Source organism: Hypanus sabinus, chromosome 6 (genome assembly GCF_030144855.1).
Source record: "Hypanus sabinus isolate sHypSab1 chromosome 6, sHypSab1.hap1, whole genome shotgun sequence".
Taxonomy (NCBI): Eukaryota; Metazoa; Chordata; class Chondrichthyes; order Myliobatiformes; family Dasyatidae; genus Hypanus; species Hypanus sabinus.
Window position 1 is genome coordinate 170,232,740 of NC_082711.1, and position 26,875 is coordinate 170,259,614.

The 26,875-nt window shown below is 39.2% G+C and overlaps 1 protein-coding gene across 10 annotated transcripts in view; it reads left to right on the forward strand.

The window, feature by feature from the left end:
• The window catches only part of nf1a (neurofibromin 1a), a 357,260-nt gene that overhangs the window by 36,893 nt on the left and 293,492 nt on the right, over positions 1-26,875 (forward strand). For 9 of the 10 annotated variants that reach the window (XM_059973505.1, XM_059973509.1, XM_059973507.1 and 6 more), the window contains exons 2-4: positions 13,983-14,126; positions 17,140-17,223; positions 25,147-25,337. In XM_059973505.1, coding sequence (XP_059829488.1) covers positions 13,983-14,126; positions 17,140-17,223; positions 25,147-25,337 — 419 coding nt within the window. The remainder of the gene's footprint in view (positions 1-13,982; positions 14,127-17,139; positions 17,224-25,146; positions 25,338-26,875) is intronic. The other variant, XM_059973506.1, reaches the window with a different exon arrangement.

Here is a 26,875-nt window from a genome sequence, read left to right on the forward strand (position 1 = left end):
CAAAACCTGACTTTGCCTGGTAGTATATAAAGTCGGGCAGTGATAATCCATTTGGGCCGTGGGCAATGTTCTTTTTAATTTGTAATGACCAGTGTGCAGAAAAATCTTGTGCTGTGGAATTTTTTAACAGCATGTGCATACTGAATGTTATATATGGAGGTATTCATTTTAACAACTAGCAAAACACTGTCAATAAGAACTTTGGTCTCCTTTGGATTTGATCGTTTTCGTTCTCGTTCATCTGCACTCTCACAAATCATATGTAGCGGGCCTTTAGAGGGTAATGAAGGATTTTCTTGCCAGAGCTTTTGCACACTATCCATAGGTGATTTGCTTGCTACAGGACACTTTAAAAAGTCACGTTTCTAAATATCACTCCACTTCTTCCCACTTGAAAATTCTCCAGCAACTTTCACATCGTGACAGTACATCAGTTTCTGCATTGTACATAAATATTTCTCTTAGCTGCACATTCCTGACCTCATGAGCTTTTGGTGTAGCAGTTTCTACTGTTTCATTAAGCCATTCCACTTTAAATGAACTAGCAATTGTTTTGCACTTTATGCCCTTTGCTTCTTTGGAACTCGATATAGTCAATCAGTAATTTCTTCAATAGAAACAGTATAAATAAGTCAGTTTGAAATCTGCAGGCAATGATCACAAACTCTCAAGTTGTCAACACCGTCTGCATCAGAAACCGGAAAAGGAAATTTGATTGTGTGTGATTGTGAAATATGCTTAACATGCTGATGAGGTGGAGGGTGACAACCTTTTGTGCGCAGTTTAAATTTCTTTGTGTGCTAGTAGCAAAAGATGTGTGCATGCACCTTAGAGAACATTGGCCATGGGCTAGAGAAATGTGGCCAGGAGCATTTAAAAGGGCCAATTCTGAACTTTACCCCATTGAATGTCATACCCTAATTCAGAGGAATTGCGTCATTGTGTGATTAGTTTGGGACTTGTAGTAGCAATGGCAATAATGCACAGACGGGTCTAGAAACATCACGATTTCGCAATTCAGATTTCTCATGATATGCCCAATACAAAAATGTCACATTGCTTTTTAATAACTGTAATGCTCTTCGTGCAGGGTCTAAGAGAGCAGTGGCTTAGGAAGAGATGAGGTGATTATGTATGTGATCATTGTGTTCAATTATGAAGCTCTGAGGATCGAATGTTTATAATAAGCAATTAACTTCTTAAATAAAGCCTTTAATCCCTCAGCTGTCCTCTTGATACTGAATGCCCCCCCACCCCCTTAGAAACTCCCATTGCCCACTTTGGGAACCACTGACCTATGTGATTTCTTGTGAAATATTTTTATGTTGATGCATTGGAAGTAAAGAATGAGGGTACAGTTACAGTACAGGCAAGGATCTTCAAAAGTTTCCCATTGCAGCGTATGAGCTTAGAATCAGAGGGTTAAAATGAATTCTTTACACATTTCCTCAAGGTAATCACATTCTTAAAGTTAATTGGTGGCTTGATGCAGTTGTCTGCTGAATTGTTGGCTAGCTATTTAGTATTGCGAAATAAGAATTTTTCCTCTTGAGAATCCCACCTTGTAGTTTCAAATGACTGGATGTATGGGAGGGGTGGGTGGAAAGCAGTGGCAGTTGTAACATTTAATGTTCTCAAGGCCATGATAAATTGCAAATTGATTTTGTTATTGATTCAATTTTCTTAATGTCGTGCTAGCAGAACTGAGGTGCAGATATGCTGTGATCAAATTAGACAGAGCAGGTTTGAGTGTCTACATGGCCTCCAACTGGCTTGGTTTTCATCCAATTTCCTCCTTCATCCCATTCCCAGCATTTCAAAAAATCCATCATTTGATAGGTTTGATGGCTTATACCCCTCCAACCTGCCCTTTAGCATGGATTCATCAGAAGTAAATTTGAAACCTTCCTAATCTTTATGCTGAAGGTACTTTTTGGGGAGCTGTGTCAGATTTGGAGGAATTGCCTTACAAATTCTGATTTTATTTTAATATGTATTAACATGGGTTGCATTATTTTTTGTAAGGGCGGAGATAAAATTGGAAATAAGCTCTTCAAATGCATCACCTTATATACTTAAGTTAAATGTTCTTCATCCTACCAGCTAGCTATTTGTAATGTTTTGATTGAAGGAACTGACATTTGCTTTTCTCAGGCTTGTAGGTGAAACTGTGATGTTTTAAGAAAATAGAGTGAAAGGAGTCAGAATCAGGTTTACTGTCACTGACATCACATATGTTGTGAAATTTGTTGTTTTGCAGGACAGTCCAATACAAAAAATCACCCTAACTTATACTAAAAATACTTATAAAAAATTGAATAAAATAAGCAGTGCAAATGGAGAGCAAAACTAGTGAGGTAGTGATGGGCTTGTTCGTTATCCGTTCAGAAATCCAGTGGTGGAAGGGAAGGTGTTCCTAAAACTTTGAGTTTGTGTCTTCAGGCTGCTGCACCCCCTCTCTGACGGTAGCGATTGAGAACAGGGCATGTTCCCGATGGGGGTCTTTAATGATGGATGCCGCCTTTTGAGGATGTCCTCAATATTGGGAAAGGCATGATAGAGCTGACTGAGTTTGCTACCCTCTGCAACTTTTGCCGATCCTGTGCCATGACCCCTCCATATCAGACAGACTTTTAAAGTGTACAAGTTACTATTTTCCATCAGCAAAATAGATATTTTGACGCACAGGCACCACTCTAGCCGTGGAAGGGTTAATTCAAAGAGAATTTCTGCATTATTTTCAAACTGTAATTTGGCCAATCAGGTTCCATTGATAGACTTCCATGGTCCGATCCTTTGCAGTTGGTTCTGGCTTTTTGCATAAGGGAAATGGTTGTACTATGACCTTTAAGGAATTCACTGTATGCAAGCAAAACAATGTGTCCACTGTTTTGTGAGCAGGGTTTTTTACATTGGTTTTAACAAGTTGTATGCTGTGTGTGTGTGACTCTCCTGTGCCCTTCTGAAAAGCTTGTTGAAATCAGGCCTGGAAAATGAGCAGAGTCATGGCAGAGAAAAGACTAAATTGTATTTGGAGGTCAAAGCTGCATTTGATTCACTTCAGTACTCTGCTTTTAACTGTGCAGATTGTAAATAAGATCATGGCAGTGCATTTAAAATCCCAATTCTGAGATATTAGAGTATTTTATTAAGAGTATCTTACTGAAACACTTGATTAAAGAACAAAATAGTTCCTGGTCCATTGTGTCATTTTGTAGTTGATAGATCTTAGATTGAATCTAATTGATCTTCAGTTTTAGATTTGCGCTTCTTATTAAAAGGCAGCAGTGATGGTTATGGGAGTACTTTTCATTTTTGTTTTCTTGTTTCCACATCTTGAGCTCTTTTAAGCACAGTTTGTAGCTTATTGTATTTTATCAGTAATGTCGAGAGGGGTTTAAGGGTTTTTGGAGCTGCATTCATCCAGGGTAAGGAGACTATTCTTTCAAACTCCTGACTTCTGCCTTGTAGAAGGACTTTGGGAAGTCAGGTGGTAAATAGTTTACTTCAGAACGCCTTGCATATGATTGATTGCGATCCTGTTAGAGATAGTAATTTTCTGGAACATTTGAGTTGAATATTGTCTTTCCAGTCTGACTTTTATCTAAGCCTTGAAGTAATCTAAAACTGCATCCAGTATTATTTGGGGAGATGTGGATGTGTTGCAAGTTCTGCAGCGATCAATAACCAAAGCCAAAGAGCTGATTATTGACTCCAGGAAGAGGAAACTGAAGTGAGTCAGTCCTTATCAGGGAATCAGAGGTGGAAAGGGTCAGCAGCTTTAAATCCCTTGGTGTTATCATTTCAGAGTATCTGTCTTGCACCTAGCACGTTATGTGCTATTTCAAAGAAGGCCCAGCAGCGCCTCTACTTTCTTAGAAGTCATCTAAGACTTTGACAAACTTCTATAGATACGCGGTGGAGAGTCATACTGACTGGTTGCATCATGGCCTGGTGCGGAAACACCAATTCCCTTGAACTGAAAGACCTACATGAAGTAGTGAACGCAGCCCAGTCCATCACAGATAAAGCCCTCTCCACCACTGAGAACATTTACAAAGAGAGCTGTCGCAGGAAAGAAGCATCTATCAACAAGGACTTCTACCGTCAAGGCGGCCAGAATCAGAATCTGGTTTAATATCACTGGCATACGTTATGCTCTGAAATTCGCTGTTTTCTGGCAGCCATACAGCACAATACAAAGTTTAAAAAAACCACAACTTGCAATAAGATACATAATCTTACCTCTTATGGGTGGTATGTATGTGCATTTTTCCCCTCGCTCTTGGGTCTTCTACCAGAGGCCTGGGAGCCTGAGGGTTTGGCGCAGTATCCATGCTGTTCCTAGTAGTGTGCTCTTCTGGACCAAGATCTCAGATGTTGTTCCTGGGATTTGCTGGATCTGCTCTCCCAGTCCAGGTGTCACAGTCCCTAGTGCTCCTGTCACCACTGGGATTACTCTGGATTTAATCTTCCACATCTTTTTCATTCGCTCTTTCGAGCCCTGGTATTTCTCCAGCTTCTCGTTCTTTCTTCCTGATGTTTCTGTCATTCAGGATTGCCATGTCTATTACTATTGCTTTCTTTTCCTTTTCCACTATTACTATGTCTGGTTGGTTGGCCAGTACCTGCTTACCAGTACTATTTGGGATCTTAGCTCTGTCATTCCCCACTACCTTCTAGGGTGTTTCCCATTTGGATTTGGGAGTGTCCAATCTATACTTAGCACAGATGTTCCTGTAGCAATTCCTGCAACTTGGGTGTGCCGTTCAATGTACGTTGTCCATGCCTACATCTTGCATCCTGCTACTGTGAGCTGGATGATTTCAGCAGATTCCTTGCACAGTCTTGACTAGTATGATAGACCCCTGCTTCTATTGCTCTTGGGCTTGGTGTCTGTTCTTGTGCAGTGCCTCTGTGCTGTCCCTCAGCCCTGCCATTTCCAACCACTGGTAAGATTTTCTTACGTCAGCCACCTCGATACCAGGCGACCATACATCCCGTGCACTTGCTTGTCCTGTCCTGCCTTGGCTTCTCGCCTTCTGGCTCTGCTGCATCCACTTCCACTTCCATGTCGTCTGCATGCTGTCTGAGGTTCTTATCCTTGGAGGCCATCTTCCTGACATATTCGGGGATGTTTCGCATTCCTTCCAGGACTGTGCCAAGTCCCTGTCTCCTTTATACTGGCGGGTGTACAGTCACTCGACGCTGGACTTTGGGTGGAATCCTCCATGTATTGTTAGTAGTTTCCTGGTCTTGATGTCAGCGGCTTCCAAGTTCGTTCCCTGGCCAACCCACTGTTGTGGTTGGGTTTCTGATGACTGGAAGGGCGAATGTGTTAATGGTTCTGATCTTGTTCTTCCCATTCAGTTGGCTTTTTAGGACCTGTCTTACTCTTTGGAGGTACTTGGATGTTGTAGCCTTCCTGGTGTCCTCATCATGGCTTCCATGTGCCTGAAGGATATGCAGGTATTTGTAGCTGTCCTGTACATCTGATAATTGGCCTTCAGGTAACTCGACTACTTCAGATGTGAGGAGTTCAAGCCTATGCAGTGGATAGTGCATCACCCTGGTATATTCTACATCTGATGGTCACTTGCACTAATAGCTTTGAATTAACTGGTGAGTTTATTATGAATCACAGTCTGTCTTCTCTACCTTTCAAAGGCTCAGCTGTTCTGACTTTGCGGTAGATGGTGAAGTCCTCGGGCTGCAGTGCTGCATCCAAAATGGTGGGGAGGGGGGGGTGGGTGAGCCATGCTTCCGTGAAGCAAATTACAGGCAGTCCTTGGTTTTGCAAAATTACACTGAAGTCTTCAGTTTTATTTTGCAGACAGTGTACATTTGAGTGCTATCTTAGTCGATTTTAGAGGTTAAAGCCATGCTCACCTCTTTCTCCTGCCATCAGGAAATGGGTACAGTAGCCTCAGGTCCCACACCACCAGGTTCAGGAACAGTTATTACCCCTCAACCATCAGGCTCTTGAACCAGCATGGATAACTTCACTCACCACATCGCTGAACTGATACCACAACTATGGACTCACTTTCAAGGACTCTGCAACTCATGCTCTCAGTATTTATTACTTAGTATTACTTTGTTTTTTTTTGGTATTTGCACAATGTGTTGTCTTTTGCACATTGGTAGTTTGTCTTTGTGTGCTAAACATTGGTGAGCAGTTTATTGGTGATTCTGTGCTGCTCGATAACAATTACATCTTGCCGATACCTGTGGCCTAATTGCATGGAAATGGATGAGACTACATCATTTCTATTCATCGTGGATGTGGCATTCTGGTGGAATTTTTCTACTTTATCAAATGGAATGTGGCATTGCGATGCCTATACTGGAGCAGCTGAACTCAAAGCCTGATTGTGAAGAGCTTTAGTCATCATACCTTGGTTGTTTTTTTAATGTTTTGCTAGGATTTAAGGAATACACTATAGATCATCCACCTGGCAGTTGTGGCAGAAGCTTCTGGAACTACATCCGGCTTGGCCTTTACACCTGAGTGCAGAGCTCTGCTCTGGTTTAGTATTTCTGTATTTCATATTTCCATATTTCATTACTACATAGAAGGTCGTTTCGGTCCATTAAATGTACACTGGCTCATGGAGCAATTCACATCCCCGCTCATTGCAATCTACTCTCCCGTATTCCTGTCACCTGTACCCAGATTCTTTTACTTGCCAGCACAAGTGGTCAATTTACACTGTTAGGGTGCTGCAGGTGCAACTTCTACAGGCGAATTAACATGTGGTCATGGGCATAATCAGCACATTTCACATGGTCAGTGTTGAATCTGGCTTGCTGGAGTTTGAACACGGCTCTACTGTGCCTGCGTTGATTTGATTGTTCACTACAATCTGACAGGACTGGAGAATGTTGAAGTGATCTGCTGGTTATAGGAACACCTGGCTTGGTCTGTAGCATCTTACAGGTATAGATTGTGTTTGTGGGATTGACTAGCTGTGTTGATAGCATCCTATTTCCACAGTATAATGTGGATGCGTCTATATGGTAGTTTTATCAGCTTAACTCCCCATTACACTCACTTCTGCGCGTGTGTGTGTGTGTGTGCGCGCGCGTGCACGCATCCAGTACAAATACTTGAGGAATTGTACACTCAGTAGTCACTTTATTTGATACACTTATACACATGCTCATTTATGCAAAGGTTTAATCAGCCAATCATGTGGCATCATCTCAATGCACAAAAGCATGTAGGCATGGTTAAATGGTTTAGCCCAAACATAGGATTGGGGAAGAAATGTGGTCAAAGTGCCTTTGGCCATGAAATGATTGTTGGTGCTAGACGGGGTTGTTTGAATATTAGAAACTGATCTCTTGGGATTTTCATGCACAACAGTCTCTTGTGTTTACAGAGAATGGTTCGAGAAACAAAAACCTCCAGTGAGGCAGGTTCTGTGGGCGAAAATGCCTTGTTAATGAGAGAGGTCAGAGGAGAATGGCCAGGCTGGGTCAAGCTGACAGAAACTCAGATAACCACACATTACAACAGTGATTTGCAGAAGAACATCTTTGAATGCACAACACATTGAATCTTGAAATAGACCACAGCAGCAGAAGACCACGAACATATACTCAGTGGCCACTTTATTAAGTACCTTCTGCCTCTAATAAAGTGGCACTGAGTGAATATATTGTGAACTATATAGCCAATAACAGGTTAGATTTTGTTCAGAAATCAGTGAAGTATTTGCTGAGCTAAATCTGCTGTATGAAATAGAAAATTTATATGTGAAAGTGACAGAGTAATTCAATATATACTGTTGATACATACAGTTCTGGTATTTGCGTTCCGTATTGTCATTTGCATTAAAAGATTATTTCCAATTGTCAAGGAGGAAATTTAATCTCCATCATCCATTGTAGGAAATGAACTGGGATCTGTATCTGGAGAGGTAGGCATGTAAGATTTAACGTACAGCTATTGGCCGTGATAGAAAATAGTTGAAGAATTGTAAATGAGTGTTTTAATAAAAAAAAAATTGAGTTTTCTCCTTTTTTTGTGTGTGCTAGTGAAGGAAGAAACAAAACTGGTTGGTATCTAATGAAAAGTGTTTTTTCTTATTGTTTTTACCTTTTTCCTTTTACTAAGTACAATGGATTATTTTTAATTGGGACATCAATTAATTGGGTCAGCATTTATTTGGGACAACTCTTTCTTTTTTTTCTTTTTCAATCTTTTTATTGAGTTTCATATAAATATAAAAAAAACATAACATAATAATGAATAGGTTATGAATACAATAGACTTGAAATTACATTGATAATAGGATAATAATATCCTATTAAACATCAACAAAAAAAGTACATTAATCAATCGAGTCTATATAATTATATATGAAAAAAAAACAAAAATAATCATCAAAAGAAAAAGAAAAAAAATTAAAACTGTGTGAAAGAAAAAATATATATGAAACAAACACTAAACTAAAACTAACATGGGCAATAATAACAGTTTATAAGTATATGATAGTGTCAAAGAACTCCGGAACTCCATACCTGAACAAGAATAAGCAGAGAGAAGGTCTGGGAAAGGCCAAATTAATTCATATGAAAATGTCGAATGAACGGTCCCCAAGTTTCTTCAAATTTAATTGATGAGTCAAAAATAGTGCTTCTAATTTTTTCCAAACTCAAATAAGAAATAGTTTGAAAAAGCCACTGAGACGTGGTAGGAGGATTTACTTCTTTCCAATTTTGTAATATAGACCTTCTGGCCATTAATGTTACAAAAGCAATCATTCGTCTGATTGAAGGAGAAAACTGATTAGGGACAACTCTTAACAAACAAAAATTACTTTGAGGAAATATGCGAGACTCCTTTCATTTATTTAGGACACTATGCCACATAATTGGGACAGGAGACCATTGCTGAACAGTTTCTAGCTAGCGTCAGTCGCGTGCACTTGTGTGGCCATTAGACACTACGCTCTGCTTAGAGTGGACAGTCTTTAAATAGCATCAGCTGTGTATGTTTGTGTTCAAAAAGCAATGATTTTTGTTGCTGATAGTTGGTGAGAAATAAGCAGTAAAACAATTCTGAACTGTTTTGCTCACTGCAGTTTCACAAGCGTTCAGGTTTGGAGATGCCAAAAACGGCCAGGAGTGAAAACAAAATGATTTCACTACTTCAACAAGTTAGGAATTACAAAGAATTTGAAGGCATCGAAAGTAACCTTGAATGATACAGTGAAAATGAAGAGTTGGAGGATGCAATTGTTGAAAGCATTGTTTGAAGGCACGAGGTGTCTGCGCTGATTTTGTTCTTTTACAGTGAATCAGAAGAACAGGGCAAATGAATTCCTCTGACAATAACTATTAGAAACAGTTTTATAATACTGTAGAGGTATTGATAGTGTTTTAATTTGTTCTGTATTAAATTTAAAAGCTTAAATATGACTCAGTTGAACAGTAGTTTGGCTTTTTCATACCTTTTAACTATTTCCTTGAAACTTCAGCTAATTGAGACAGCTGCTTAATTGGGCCAAAATCTACTGGTCCCAATTAACTGGAATTCAGTGTAGTTCTTTTCTCATATAATGAGCCATTGAATAAGTGCTTGGTGATTCTAAGGGAAGTTTAAGCCTCTTAAATTAAATAGGTTGACTCTAACACCACATCCTTGCCAACACTCCTCCACTGAAATTGCCTACGATTTAATGGTTTCTGTTTAAAGTGTCATAACATCACCAGGTCTCTAATCATTCTTCCTCCTTGTTAGGAGTGAGGATTTGGAACCTGGTAACTGAAGCAGCAGTATGGTATAGTTAATAGAGCCTCTGCCTCTCACACACTAGAGACTTAGCCTCAGTCCTGACCTCGGGTACTGCCTCTGTGGAGTTTGCATGTTCATCTTGTGTTTGTATGGGTTTCCTCCAGGGACTCCAGTTTTCTTCCATATCCAAAGATGTGGGTCAGTAGGTTAATTGGCCTCTAGTATGTAGATGACACTGGGTTCAGGAACAGTTATAACTTCACTCACCACAACGCTGAACTGATTCCATAACCTGCAGACTCACTTTCAAGGACTCTGAAATTCATGCCCTCATTATTTTTTAATTTGTACAATTTGTCATCTTTTGCGCATTGGTTGTTTGTCAGTCTTAGTTTATGTATAGTTTTTTGAAAATTGTATTTCTTTATTTCCCAGTGCCTGCAAGAAAATAAAACTCAAGGGAGTATATGGTAGCATATGACACACACAAAATGCTGTGGAACACAGCAGGCCAGGCAGCATCTATAAGGAGAAGCACTGTCGACGTTTCTGGCAAGACATATACCTACTTTGGCATTTTAAAGGCAGATCAGGCTTATTTAAAATAATTGATTGCCAGCCAATGTTATGAAAGGCTATCCCTGCAAGTTTGGCTTCCTGTCCTGTGTGGTCTCTATTGAGATTATTATGTTTAGACTGTGTAACTTCATTCTTACATCACTTTATAAGTTGTCCCTAAATTGTGTATATAATTGAATAAATTTGAATCTCTAAATTGGCTCCCAGTTCTCATTCATTTATTTTGGGTCTTCTCCATTGTATAAATGTGAATCTCAGTTTTGAAGTTGCACCGTGGCACCCTGTGAATGTTAAGGAAGGCATACACTTTCTGAAGTCTACCTTACAGTTGAATTGAGTTTTAATGTCAGCTTGTGACAATTGATAGCAATCTGGCTGTTGACACAGAGCATTGCAGAAGTTCTTCATATGTGTAGTTCAGGGTGACATTTCATAGAGTCATAGAAAAGTACAGCACAGAACCAGGCTGTTCAGCCCCTCTATCCTGTGCTGATTCATTTAAACTGCCTACTCCCATTGACCGGCACCGGGACCATAGCCCTCCATACCCCTACCATGCATGTACCTATCCAAACTTCTCAAACGTTGAGATCGAGCTTGCATGCACCACTTGTGCTGGCAGCTCATTACACACTCTCGCAGTCCTCTGAATGAAGAAGCTTCCCCTCATGTTCCCCTTAAATCTTTTCACCTTTCTCCTTTAACCCATGACCTCCAGTTGTAATCCCACCCAAACTCAGTGTTTTTACCCCTTATAATTTTGTATACATCTATCAAACCTCCCCTCAATCTTCTATGTACTAAGGAATAAAGTACTAACCTATTTAATCTTCCCTTATAACTCAGTGCAATTAAAAACAGTAATTTGGGGTGCCTTGTCTTTGGATGACTTTTTATCTGGTGGATTGACTACATATGTAAGGAGACCAAAAGTACAGCGAGGTGTCCAGATGGAGTCTCACCAGGGCTCTCCGCAGAGGGGACCATTCAAAAGAGCAGCAGGGATCTATCCTGGTGCCTTGGCAAATTTTCTTTCTTAGCAAAAGCCGCCTTAAAGAAATATTGTTTAATTGGCTTCTGTGTAAGCTGTTTACTCAGTTATCCTTACTTACGAAAAATGTCTGTTACCCTTTTGTAGCCGGGAGCAATTTTGTACGTATTTTTTTCAAGAAGTTAGTAATAATTGTTAACAAATCTATAATGAGAACTAGTGGGTTTGCAACCTTCAAAATAAAATGTGGTTGTAATTACATTAGCTGCTTGCTGATGCTACCAGCAAAATATTTTGAAAAGCTGTTATGCTCTGTGAATTACTTGGCGTGTGCCTCTATTTATTTTTCACTGATTTCAGGCATTCTAGTTTTGAAATCTCCAAATCAATATGTTTACCAATGACATTCATGTCCTTGTGGTGTTTGTCACAGGAAGCAATCTTTTGGAGGATAACTGGTGGATAAAAGGAAGTGAAAGCCTGCAGGAAGCCCGTTGAAGAATGGTTATGAGAGACTTCGGTGTTTTGGAATGTTGGGCTGGGAAAAGCGGACATAAATGATTAAAGCAACACACACAAAATGCTGAAGGAACTTGCCAGTCCAGACAGCATCTATGGAAGAGAGTAAACAGTAGACATTTTAGGCCGTGACCCTTCATCAGGAACAGTTGACATTTTGGGCTGAGACCCATTCTGATGAAGGGTCATGGCCCGAAACATCTAGTTTAGTCTTTGCCATAGATGCTGCCTGGCCTGCTGAGTTCCTCCAGCATTTTGTGTGTGTTTGTATGCTTCAGGTATCCAGCATCTGCAGATTTTCTCATGTTTGTGCTAAGTGTTCACTACAGGGAAGTTGAGGCATAGTTTAGTTGAAAGATCCTTCACAGATTTAAGAGGCCTCATTAATCTTGTATTGCACATAGAATGTAAAGACCGATTGTAGTCTATAAGTATGTCAGAGAATTGTGGATAATGGAACATGATGTTTTTCATTCCCCATTTGAAGTTTTATATTCAGCTTTTATCTTCTGTAGCACAAAAGTTATCTTCTTACTTCACTACTTGGTTTTCTATGTTTTATTTCACAAGTTCCTGCCACCATATTCATGAAATAAGCTGCTTTGTGAACTTTATAATTCTGTAATAGCACTTTCCTTCCCCTGTAGTCTCTCCTAAAATTTGTATGAAAGGGCATAATTGCTATGTGGCAGATTTACCTAATTACAATGCTTTAATCTCAAATGTTGCAAGCATGCATTATTGATGTAGGTAAATGAATTGCTAAGTTACTGTCTTAGTAATCCCATTATTTTCAGCAAAAATTCAGTTTGAGTAATTCATAATTTTTGTATTTGTGCGTTTTACATAATGTATTTTAATATGTTTGAATTAAATTATGCTCAAGTAAATTTGTACTGTGTCCACCATACTTATTATGTCAAAAAGCTGTACTTCATTTGAACAGCCTGAGCAAATGTAAATAGGTCAATTTAAAAAAAAGTTCTTAATTTTGGCCAGAGTTTCCTGAAGGATCATATTAAAAGTTTATACAGAAAGTAAAGTGTCAGTACAATTTTGTTGAATTAAAGAGGATTTTGTATAGGATGTGTACACTATTTTTAGGGTGGAACAATAGAAGCCTCAAGGGCACAATTGGGGAAATTGGGATGGTTAATGAAAGTACAATTGAGGATTTAAATAAACTGAAAGATGACTGTTTTAGAGAAAGTGAACTGAGCATAAATAAAAATAAAACTTCGCCCTGCAGTTGAATGTGTGATTACGTGGAATTGTGAGACCGCTTGTGCTGAATCATGTACTTGCATTTTCTAATCTTGGCTGTTATTCCCCACAAGTTGCTAAATTTCATTTGATTATAAGAAGTGAGAGAGATTTTAGCCACTGTCCATCTACATTTAGCAGGGGCTTCTGGATAATCCAATGTGGAGGCATGGCTAAGTTTTCTTTCCCTGCCTGACATTACTTCATCTTCATTTCAATGGGCTAACATGAAGCCAACTGGGCACATGGTTGTCTCTTTAATTGTGGCATCTCACACGGGTGAACCAAATAGTTGAGAAAGGGAGCCTTGGCTTAATAATCACCATTATATTTGTACAAAAGGTAATTATGAAAAGGTGTGTTTGGAATGCTTTTTAAAAGGTGAATTTCCAGAAATGCTGCTTACATTTATTAATTTAGAGATACAGCACAGTAACAGGCCCTTCTGGTCAAACAAGTCCAATTATACCCATGTGACCAATTAATCTAATAACCTGTACATCTTTAGAAAGTGGGAGGAAGCGGGAGTGCCCGAAGGAAACCCATGTACGGAGGTCATGGGGAGAACGTAGTGGTGGAATTGAACCCAGGGTGCTGGAGCTGTAATAGTGTTACACTAACTGCTGCACCACCGTACTGCCCTATTTTTTTATCTCACTCTGAAAGTGAGATAAGAGACACACATTTACTTTTGACCTGTTCAGGAAAACATTAATATTATTAACTTAGTTTTCAAAACTCTACTATCTGGCCTTTATGAAATCTATGCACTGAAAAATCATGTTTCTGAACTGAGATCGTTCAAAGACTTTAAATGAAATCTGTTTAATATTGCATCCCAGTCACTCAATGAAGAGTAACGTGTTCATCTCTTTCTCCCTCTAGCTTCCAGTTAAAGGTGGGCAACAGAACACCCATTCCAAAGTTAGTACTGAACACAATAAGGAATGTCTCATCAATATTTCCAAGTACAAGTTTTCCTTGGTCATAAGTGGTCTCACCACCATCTTGAAAAATGTAAATAACATGGTAAGTATCTAAAACCATTCAGGTAGAACTGCAATGGGACATGGAAATGGTTTGGTGTGGGGAGAGGCAGGGTATGAGACTTGTTAAGTCAGTATCAACTGATGGTGAGAGAGCTGCATGGCCTCTGTTGTGCAGACCGGGTTTTCGTGCTGGCGGCCACTCGGGGCAGGAAGTGCCAGAAGTAGTGAGGGAAGGAACAGAGAGGCAGCAGACCCGCTGGAATCTGTGCTGGGTTGGGGCTGGCTTGCCCATCAGTGCTGTTGCACAGTGTTTGCTTCCTGGAAAACAAATTCGATTGCCCTTGTCTGTGGCTAACTCATTGTGAGATAAGCTGGATTGCCCTTGTCTGTGGCTAACCCAGTGTAAGATGAGACAGATTGCCTTTGTGTACTGTTAACCTAGTAAGAGATGGGTAACTGCTGAGTGCTTGTTCTTGCAGAAACGTGACTTCAGGACAGTATCCCCTGCACCCATCAATCTACAGGTCATGACACTCATGGGCTTGTGCTAATGTGATTTTGTGACAGTGTGTCACTGCGTGTAATGTGTTTTGCATCTTGGTCCCAGAGGAGCACTGTTTCGTTTAACTGTATATACAGTATGTGTACAGTTGAATGACAACTTGAATATAACTAAATTTTTCATGCATTTGGCAACAAGAGACAAAGCTAAAAAAATGTATAAAATGCTTTGGTTTAAGCTGACAGATGTTTGAAATAACCTAACCATAAGGCTAGATGATTTATTCATTATGCTCCAATTTGGACCTGCTGTTTCATAATAACTTGGTGCATTTTGATTAATGGGCAAACTATGTAAAACTTGCTTCTGTTACATCGGAAGAAGGGCAGAGAACATGAAACAGTACTTACCCTTGAGTTCATGATGTTGAGCTGATCTTTTAACCTTTGTCATAATCAATGTAACTCTTCCTTCCTTCAAAGCCCATAACCCTCCACTTTTCTTCCATCCATGTTTCAGTCTCTTAGATACCTCTAATGTATTTGCCACTACCACCAACCTGGTAGTGCGTTCCATGCACTGCCCACTCTCTGTAGAAATGCCTCTGATATCGCCCCTCTCCATACTTTCTTTCCTTCAATTACCTTAAAAGTATGCCCTCCTGTATTAGCCATTGTAGCCTTGAGAAAATGGCATTGCCTGTCCACTCTACCCAATGCGTTTTATCATGTACCTCTGTCAAATCCTTCCTACAATAAGACGACCAGAACTGAACACAATATTCTTAGTCTGGTCTGACCAGGGTTTTTATAGACCTGCAATATTACCTCATGGCTTTTGAACTCAATCCCCTGACTAATGGAGCCAACACATCTTCAGCCTTGTTAATTCCCCTATCAAGTTGCAGAGCAACTTTGAGAGATCTATGTATGTGAACCCCCAAGATTGCTCTGTTCCTCCACACTGCTAAAACCCTGCCATTAACCCTGTACTTTGTCTTCAAGTTTGACTTTCCAAAGTGTATTACTTCACACTTTTTGTGGATTGAACTCCATCTGCCACTTTGCAGCCTAGCTCTGCAACCATCCTGTTGTGTAATCTTCTATACTGTCCACCAACGCTCATGTCATCTGCAAACATACGAATCCACCCTTCCATTTTCTCATTTAAGTCATTGACCATTGACTGACTTGAAATGTTAATCCTTCTTTTCTCAACTGATACTGTTTGATCAGCTGAGTATTTTTAGCATTTTGTTTAAATTTAACTCATAATCTTTTAATGTTAGTTCTCCAATTTCTACATTTGGAATACAGTGGATTCTAGTTAATTGGACCATTGATTAATTGGGGCAGTTACTTATTTGGGGCAACTTTTAAAGAACAAAAACTAATAAGAAAATAGCCAGGATTTCCTTAGTTTATTTGGGACACTGCTGCTTAACTGGGACGGGAGATGTTGCCAAACAGTTTATAACTAGCATGAGTCATGTGAACTTGCATGTCCTTTAGACACTACACCTTATTTACAATGACAGGTGCATGTGTTTGGGTCACTGATAGATATTTCAGAACTGTTTTGCTTACTGTAATTTCAAGCATTCAGACTTGGGAATGTCAGAAATGGCTGAGAATGAAAATTACAAAATTTAACAAATTCAGCAAGTTTGGAATTATGAAGAATTTTAAAATATCCATAATCATCTTGAATGTTACAATGAAAAAGATTTGGAGAATGTCAAAAGCCTTGTATGAAGGCAGTCCATTATCTGCAGTAGGTGTCTGTGCTGACTTTGTTCATTTAGTTAATCAAAAGAGCACAGCAGGTGAATTCCTACTTCGATAACTATTAGGAACTCAAACAGTTTATCATATTGTAGAGGTATTGGCCGTGTTTTATTTTGTTCTGTGTTTCGTTTAAATACATAATTTGTTACTCAGTTAATTGGTACTTTGTCTTTTTTATACCTTTTAATTTTTTTCTATGAAATTTTGTCTAGTTGGAGTAGTTGCTTAATTGGGCTAAAATGTACTGGTCCAGATGTGTCCCAATTAACAGGAATACACTGTACTTTGAGCTCTTACTTAGCTTATAAAATTACTTAAGGAGTTCAGTTCTTCACTGATCCTCCTTAATCCTTTGCATTGTTGGTATTTTGATGTGTAGGATAAAATCTGATAGACCAGTGACTTAAAGTTGGATTTAAAAAAAAATAAGGCACACTCATGTAAAATTAACTGTTATTGAGCCTTCCCATAAAGCCAGTGATTTCCATTTGAGACATCCAAGTTATTGATTTGAAGTATTTTCTCAGAGAAAGTTGTGGAGAATAATGGTGGGTGATGCAATTAATCAGTGAGATTTTCATACTGCTGGACAAGGGAATGGTGAGAGAGAAGTTCTCTAAGAAAATCCATTTGATCAACAATTAACTCCCCATAAAAGGTCGAAAATACAAGGACCTGTTTGTTTTCTTTCATTAAGTCACAGCTGGTAAATTTATAGAAGCAGTTGTTGCAAAGTGTCTGATAATTGTGTTTTGCTCTCCCAGCGAATATTTGGTGCAGAAGCTGAGAAGAACTTGTATCTTTCGCAACTAATAATATTAGATACATTGGAGAAGTGTCTTGCAGGGGTAAGTAGCAAAGCCTCTGATTTTGCTTTGTTGTCAAATCTGTCTGTCACTCTAGATTTTTTTTTTGCTTATCTGGAAATATATTCCGTCTTGTGGTTCTTGGTACATTACGCTTGAATATGAAGATGTGGTGAAGTGTATGCTCACAGATGCTTTAAGCGTGGGGCAGAAGAAACCAGCAAAGGTGATAGTGGTTGAAGCATGCACACAGGATACTGTCCTTTGCTATCTGCCATATAGACTGTAAACACAGGCGATTTGTGCTCAAAATATATGCATGACTTAAGATTCAAATTTATTTGTCACGTGCACATTGAAACTTACAGAGAAATGTGTCATTTGTGTTAATAGTCAATGTACTAAAGTGTGTGCTGAAGCAGCTTGCATTTGTTGCCACACACTCCAGCTCCAACATAGGATGTCCTCAATGTTCTGCAAAACAGCACAGAACAAGAAATAAAACAAGAGCAAAACAATCGCAGTTTCTCCCTCCCTTATTCCTCTAATTCCCCCACATCCCTGTCCATGATAGCATAGCAGTTCAGAGTTCAATTCCGATATCATCTGCACGTAGTCCGTAATTCCTCCTCGTGGAATGCTTGTTTTTTTTTCCGGGTGCTCCAGTTTCCTCCCACAGTTTACCGGTTGGTAGGTTAATTGGTCATTGTAAATTGTTCCTTGATTAGGCTAGGGTTGAATCAGTGGTTGCTGGGCAGCACAGCCCAAGGGGCTGGAAAGCCTATTCAACGCTGTATCTCTAATAAGTAAAACCCTAACCTGGCTTCTTAATTCCTCTGTTCCCAAAAAAATCCCCCGAACCAAAAAAAAACACTCGAAAATAACTGAAACTCAGCTATGACTTCAAAGGTGGTCACAGTTTGGTGCCATCCTGAGCAAGTTAACATGGTTTATGCAACAAACTAGAAGTATATTCAGCACATCATCACAGGTTGGTTATGCCCATGGTTTTGGACGCATTGCAGGAAAGTATATGCCTGCATGGCATAGGATACTGGCATTCAGGACTGGAACATTTTAACTGAGGAAAGATTGGACGGACTGTAGGAAAAAAATATAGCAGATGCTGGAATCTGAAAGAAAACTGTGTTGGAGGAACACAGCAGATTAGATGGTATCTGTGGAGCAAATAACGATGCATAGGCTGAGGAGATCATTGACTAAATATGTGGATGGAAAGTGAAAGTAGTAACAGTGTTGGTGGAAATTTAAATTTTTGCTTCCAGCTAATTCTAAGAACATAAGAAATGGGAATAGGATCCAACCAAGCCTCCAAACCTGCACTGCCATTCATTGAGACTGGATCTTAGTCAGCATTAATTTCCTGCACAAACTCTGCTTTCCTTGATGCACTTGAAATTCAGAAATCTATTGATCTCTGTTGTGAGTGAACTCAACAACAGAGCCTCCAGCTCTGAGAATTCCAAAGACTGGCTGATCTCCTTGAGTTCAGCCTATGGAATCATGTCAGAGTTTTTTAAACTTTCTCTAAGATCATCTTTCATTCTGGAAACTGGACATTCGGTGACAGCAGAATTACTGAACTGCCTCTAGTAGGATATGTTAATATTTGAGGGAGGCACTTTGGCATTGAGATGAGCGCAGTGCTTTACTGCACTGGTTTTAAGATCAGCATTCAGTTTCCACTGCTGTCGTAGGAGCTGGTAGTTTCTCCCCATGACCAAGTGGGTTTCCTTCAGGTGCTCCAGTTTCCATCCACATTCCGAGGATGTGCAGTTTGCGTTAGGGTAACTGAGTTGTGGGCATGCTCTGTTGGCAATGGAAATGACACAGTTCGCTATATGTTTTGATATAGCAGTGGCAAATTAAAGCTAATCTTTAATCTTTGTGTTAGATCAATGCTTCCTTGTAAATTTTATGAAGCCAATTGTTTCTTCCATGGTGGAATTACAATTTTTTGTTTAAAAATTGAATTGAAATCTAAACTTTAAAAAAAAAATTGTGTACCATGCAGAAGCACAGATGGTTAGGCTTTAAAAGTTTCCTCCTGTGGTTATCTGTGTGGTTTTAGACTAGTTTTTAGCTCTATTTTCAATGCACCATTGTGGAGTTCCTGAAATCATGGTAATCTTTCCAGTTGAGTCGAGTCTGCTGGTGTTTATGGTGAATGCAGAAATCTAAGTTGTAAGTGTTACAAAGATTGATCTGACATTGTTGTGAGAGGCTGTAGAAAAATAGTAAATTTGATTAAGTGATTTATTTGTCAGCTTTATTTGTCAACACACTTGGAAACATCAGAACATAGTGAAATGTGTTGTTTGCATCATTGTTATCAATACATTGGGGGCAGCCTGCAAGTATTGCCATGCTTCCAGCAGCAATATAGCATGCCCATAACTTCACATACAAAATGCTGGTGGAACACATTAGGCCAGGCAGTATCTATAAGGATAACGAAGGGTCTCAGCCCGAAAGGTCGACAGTGCTTCTCCTTATAGATGCTGCCTGGCCTGCTGTGTTCCACCAGCATTTTGTGTGTGTTGTTTGAATTTCCAGCATCTGCAGATTTCCTCGTGTTTGCCCATAACTTCCTAGTCCTAACCCTCAATTTGAATGTCGGAGGAAACCGGAGCACCCTGAGGAAACCTACGTGGTTATGGGGAGAATATACAAACTCCTTAAAGACAGCAGCAGGAATTGAACCCTGGTCTTCCAATTACTGGTGCTGTAAAGTTAACTGATACACAATTGTGCTTGGGTTCAAAATGGGGGAAAATATTTTGGTTCTATGTAGCTTATTCATCTTTATGAACACTTGTTAGTGGATGGCTAGACAATGCAGTTCCTTTATGGGAGTTTTTCTAGGGAAAGATTTGGGTTGACTAATGTAGGTGCTACGAAGTAGGGGCTGCACTAATGTAAACAAGCTGAAAGTGTAGAAGAAAACAAATCAGAGTTTGCCTGATAGGAAATAGTGTGGGTTGGGTTGGTATCGCAAGCATGCTATGATAATCCGTACCACAAGCAAAATACTTACATCAGCACAGTGCAGCTGCTCACTGCTCCATGACCCAGATACAATCTGTACCCCTGTTGCTGTTTGTGTGGAATGCACACATTCTCTCTGTGACCATGTGGGTTTCTTCCGGATGCTGCAATTTCCTCCCGTATCCCAAAGACATGAGGGTTGGAAAGTTATTTATTTACTGTAAGCTATCCCTAGTGAGTAGATGAATGGCAAAATCCAGAGGGACTTGATAGGGAGAGTAAAATGAGTTCAAGGCAGGATTAGTGTAAAAATGTGTTCTTGATGGTCACCATGAATTTAGCGAGCTGTTTACTTCTGACTCTTGAATACCCTTGTAAATTATAATTGAAAGTTTAACATGGCAATAAATTTACAATGATCATCGCTTGGGTTTCAATAAGCTCCACAATATAAAACAGGCAAATATTTACAGATTTTTTTTTTCCTCAGCAGGCCAGGTAGCAACTATGAAGAGGATTAAAGGGCTGAGACCCTACATGAGGGCTGGGAGGGAAGTAGGAAGAAGCCACTTCCTTCCTTTCCACCTTGTTTTCTAGTCCTGAAACTTAGTCCTCTCCTTAACTGGAGCCTGACCTGCTGAGTTCCTTCAGCTTTTTTCTCTGGAGTTCCAACATCTGCAGGATCTTCAAAAAGGATTTGTAATAAAAATCTTACACAATTTTTATGTAGAAAAGTATCTCAAGTATAGTGGAAGTTGAGATAAAAGAGGTGTTGATCGAACCTTGGTGACAGAGATGGGGTGTAAGGATGGCGGCTAGCATTTACAAAGTACTTTTAAAATGAAGGAGCATTGAGTAGGGATATAAAGGTGTTTAAGTAGGGACTGTCAGTGAGATTTTGGCATAGCTGCCAATGGTGAGGTAGATGAAGGGATGGCTGAGCAGAATGGAGAGTTTACTGATTAGGAAACAGGAGATAATGATATAGGAAAGGAAAGGTGAGTTTATTGAAAGGTACCGTCAGGTAGGAGGTACAAAAGCCTGAAGGCACACACTCAGCGATTCAGGAACAGCTTCTTCCCTTCTGCCATCCGATTCCTAAATGGACATTGAATCTTTGGACACTACTTCACTTTAAAAAAAAATACAGTATTTATGTTTTTGCACATTTGAAAAAAATCTATTCAATATATGTAATTGACTTGCTTATTATGTTTTATTTTATTTATTATTATTATTATTATTTTTTTTCTCTCTGCTAGATTATATATTGCATTCAACTGCTGCCAAGTTAACAAATTTCAGGTCACATGCCGGTGATAATAAACCTCATTCTGATTCTGATCGAGGTTTAAATAAAGAGCTGAGAATTTTAAGCTGAAGTGTAAATGTAAAATCAGATAGGATTGTTCCTGTGGAGTTGTAGGCTATAGGCAGCAGAATTGGTGGAGGTGTGGGAGGTGGTGGATAGGAGAGGATGGGCATTAGCTACACTTGGGGGTGACGGCTATGATGGAAAGTTTCAGTGCAAGATGTTCTGATGAAAGCTTTTGAAAGGTCAGTGCAAAGAGGGTAAATGAGAGTGCAAAGGAAGCAGGCAGGATTTCATTGATGGTGGGGAAAAATAACACACTTAAAAAAATTATTTTTGATACAGCCAAGTAAAAGCATAAATAATTATAAAGCCAAAGACTAAACAGCAGACATCTGTTTTACTAAGTTGGTGTTTTTCTGTTTGGTTGAAGAACTAGTTTATGAGTTGACTCCTATTTGTGTAACAAGTTGGTGAGTGATATAACAGAATTATTGCAGGGGCACATTTAAGAAAATTTCAGGAAAATCAACATTACATTTAAAAAAAAATGTAGTTTATCTATATCTCAACTAACTTCCTTCCCAAGATCTCCAAACATTACAAGATTCCAGGATAGAACGATTGTCGTAGCAGAAAGTTGGTTCTGTGAGCGAAGGTGAACTGGAATAATTACTCTGCAGGTTTTTTTTCTTTAATGCAGTCTCTCGATTATATATTCTGAAAATCTTGAGCATTATATAGAAAATGCTGGAAGAACTCAGCAAGTCAAGCAGTATCTATGGAGGGGAATAAACCGTTCTGGGCCGCGACACCTTCATCAGGGCAAAAGGACTGTAGTCAGGTCCTGATGAAGAGTCTTCGTCCAAAACATTGACTTTTTATTACTCTGAAAATTTCTTTTTGCTTCCTTTGTATCTGAAGATAATCAGCAAGCTTAAATTGGATGCATGACACGCAAATTGTGCCTGTAACATGATAAACTCAATATAGGAAATCTATCTTGTGGCATTATAGCAGGTCTTTTTTGGAAGCGACAGTCTAACACCTCCTTGAATATCAGTTATAATTTTGATATTCTTAGATTTATCACTTGGCAAAAACAGACGGGGGGGGGGCAGACAACTGACAAGTAAGTGTTAAGTATTTGAGACAGATTAGCGGGTAATGGCAACATGAGTTTGAACCACACATGGTCTAGGATTTACTTAATACTAACATTCATTAGCTTTTTTGTGCATGGCAGTAGGGACGTGACAATCCGCCCCCAGCAAGGGAGAAGCAAAATGAGTCACATTTCTGCTTGTGATGGCTGCTTGCATATTTGCATGTGTGTCAGTTTAAGATTTGGGCTTTCACATGTTTCTCATGCTCCTGTCCACAGCCCCCAGTCAAGCTGTTAACACTCACTGCGAGAGTGACCATTTTAGTGAGATTACCGGAAAATACTGGCCACCCATGTAATGGTACTCTACACAAATCAATTTTGGAAGAGGAAATGTGTATAGAATTAAACTAATTTAAGGGTGACCTTTAAATGCATGGGTTATTCATATCCTGTGATTTCTTTACATTGCTGAAAAGACCTGATGGTTACATTTTGCATTTAGTCTCTTACATACAAAGAAAACTAAACAGTTTTATCTGAAGCTATGATATTTATATAGAACAAGTAAGTAAAAATGTGAAGATTCAGTCAATAGAAATTGTGGAGGTGAATTGTTTACCACTTTTAGCTGGATATCTCTTTTGCAGGTGTTACCTCCTTCTGTTCCACATGTCTTGTTGGAGTTTCTGTTGGGATTACATCTGGGCTGAAAGACCAAGGGGTCCAAGATATTTAATTTTAATACAGTCTGTTGCTTCTTTCTCCCTATGGGATATAATACAGAAGATTTCCTTATTGTTCTGAAAGAAAGCCAAGTGTTGAACTACAGTTAAAATATCCTTGGGTATATTTACTTTCATGGTCGACTGACTTATTAGGCATGTGCAAGAAACTTAAGGGTACAGGGGTGGAGTCACTCAGGCTATCTTTTACTTAAGAAAATGAATCTTTTACTAAACATGCCAATTGACTGCAGGGAATTAGCAATTCCAATGCATCCACCTGAGTCCCTTTTATATCTGTTCTCATCCATGAAGTTCCTGCATCTTTAGCAATACCAGATGAACTGCAAACTAAGTGTAATTTAGTAATATTGGCCATCTCAGCTTTCATCCATGTTTTGTTACTTTACACTTGACTTTTCCAGTGTCACCATGGCATGTTGTAATCCAGAACTTAGCTACTTGTGTCCCAACTCTCTCCAAGACTCATCCATCTATAAATCTTACACTGGCTCCTAGTTAAAGTTCTGATCTTAATCTTCTTAAAAAATGATGTGATCTGCTGTTTACAAACAAGAGAAAATCTGCAGATGCTGGAAATCCAAGCAACACAAACAAAATGCTTGAGAAACTCAGCAGGTCAGGCAGCATCTGTGGAAAAAAAAGTACAGCCGCCATTTCAGCCCGAAATGTTGACTGTTCTTTTTTGTGATCTGCTTTATTTGTCTTTTATTGCCAACATATGAAATTCTTTCCCTAACCCTCTGCCTTTCCATGTTCCACAGCTAAGATACTGCTTTAAAACTAATCCCTCCACTTTCGCTCATATGGGCTAGTATTGCCTAGTGTAGATGTTACATTTTTTTCCTGATTATAGCCCAATGAAGCATTTTAGGGTCGCCTGATGTATTATATACTGTATGCAATAGTATTCCATGTTACCCTTGTTTCTGCATAGAAATGGAAGAGGTTAACCAACCCTCTGATTTTCTAGTCATAATTTCAAACCTGTTTTAGCACTGTCTTTCACTGTCTTTTCTGCTGCAAACATTTCTTTATGTCTCTCATTTTCTCACTTTTGAGATTTGGCTTCTATTCTGAAAAAAACCTTAAATTTTAAGGGATTTAATTAAATTTGACTGGCAAGGCCTACCAAACTGCAAAGACAATTAAAGCCTTATGTTTTGTTAAATCAATTGCTTAAGATGAGAGGACAAGAAGCAGTTGGTGTTTATTCCTAACAGTGACCATGAAAGCTGGCTGTGGCAAAAGGAAAGGACTCCCTTTCCTGTCCCTTTCAGCCACAGCTGTGGTTGTAGCTGTCTCTTGATGTGGGTATTTCTGATCAATACAAGCTTTTGCCAATCTTTTGTTATTAAAATAGAGAGAAACGTCATAAGAGGGGAAAACATGGTCAGCATCTTCTGTGCAGTGAGAATGTCAGAATCAATCATTCTGCCCCCTTTTATTCACTTTTTTTTGTTGCAAAAAAGGGTATTTACTGAACTTCGAACTATCCCATGTCTGGCCTTTGAAGAATTTTCCCTCAATCTTTACATCTTCAAAGTCAATTTTATAGACTTGCAACAGTAATCATGCCCTCAGTTTCTTCCCTTATTCCATTTATTTGATTTTATTTAGCCTTTTACTTTCTAGCTCTGGGTTGTTTAATTAAAAAAATTGATTATGTAATTAATTTGACTCCTCTCACCAAAGCATGTTATAAAGTTTGTACTTATGAATGTGTCGTAGCTATAAAGTTTTATACTTTGCGTGCATCAGGAACTGTTTAACCTTATGTTGTTCTTTGGTAGCAGCCTAAGGATACAATGCGGCTCGATGAGACCATGCTCGTAAAACAGCTGTTGCCAGAAATTTGCCAATTCATCCACATGTCCCGTGAAGGAAACCCGCTCATAGCACAACTCCGTAACTCTGCTTCTGGGGTTCTCTTCTCTTTGAGTTGTAATAATTTCAATGCTGTCTTCAGCCGTATCTCCACCAGGTCAGTGCAATGTACTTGTTCAAGTCACAGTAGCAAGCATACAAGAATTTTTGTTTTGATGAGCAAATTATTTGAGAGTCAGGGTAAAATTGTTGCTGAATTTATTAAGCACATTGAATAGAATCACTTAATTACTGATGCTGTGGTTTCCACCATTTTATACTTGGGCTATTTGTTAGATCATTGACTTCAAAATTATTTCCATAAGAATATTTACAATGAAGTGCCAGTTGTCAACTGGATTTGAGCAGGAAGATCTTCAGTTCGGATTAGTAAATTTAGAGTGATAAATAGCAGGACTATAAAACGATAAAACTAAAAATGCATACAATTGAATAAACGTGAGCAGCAGATAATGTATTAACTGGATAATGTATTATTTAAAAAATTATCAAAAATTAATAGAGAAGACAAATAAAGTTAGAAATATAAAAAAGAGATGTTAAGGATTTCGATAGATGTCTTTAGAAAGAAAGGCGTTTAACAACGTGAGCATTTGCTTGTGGAAAGGATCACAACTGAGCAAACATGCTGGCTTCATCCACCCTTTCATGACCCCTTAGGATCTTTAAGTACCGCAACCAATTCCTTTCTCCTGTTGTGGAATTAATAAAAGAAACAAGGAAATTGCAGATGGATTAAACAGGAATTTGGCACGACTACTTACTGCAGAGGATATAAGCAGCATCCCAGAAATAGTTGTAAGTTGCGGTTTAGAAGGAGGGCGGACATAAAGGGGAATGATAGACATCAGGGAAGTGGTACTAAGGACATATAAATTGGACATGTGTACAAATAAAATTCAGATCCCAATGAGCGTCATTCCAGGTTCTCAAAAGAAGTAACTGTTAATGTATTAAATTTCCAAAATTCCTTAGATTCTAGGAAGTTTATATTAGATTGGAAAATAACAAATGTGACTCCTTTATTCAAAAAAGGGAGAAGGAGACAGAAACCAGTTAGCTTAACTTTAGAAATATAGAAAATGTTAGAAGACATCATTGAAGATATTTCACTAGGGAGCTTGGAAAAATTTAACAACCAGCATAGGTGCATATCAAGGATGTGTGCTCGGCCTACTACTCCACTCTTTCCACACTCATAAACACTCAACATCAGCAAGAGCAAGGAGTTGATTGTGGACTTCAGGATGGGGCAGTTGGGAGAGCGTACACCAGAGCTGTCAGCAGTGGAAAGAGCGATCAGCTTCAAGTTCCTGGGAGTCGGCATCTCAGAGGATCTACCCTGGGCCCATGTATTGATGCAATCATGATGGAAGTACACCAGTGGCTATACTTTTGAGGAGATTTGGTATGTCACTGAAGATTTTAGCACATTTCTATAGAGAAACAATGGAGAGCGTGCTGGCTGGTTGTATCACCACCTGGTATGGAGGCTCCATTGCACAGGATCACAAAGCTGCAGAAGGTTGTAGACTCAGTCAGCTCCACCACGGGCACAAGCCTCCCCACCACTGGGAACATCTTCTAAAGGTGGTGCCGTTAGAAGTCAGCATTAAGGACCTCATCTGAGGCAGC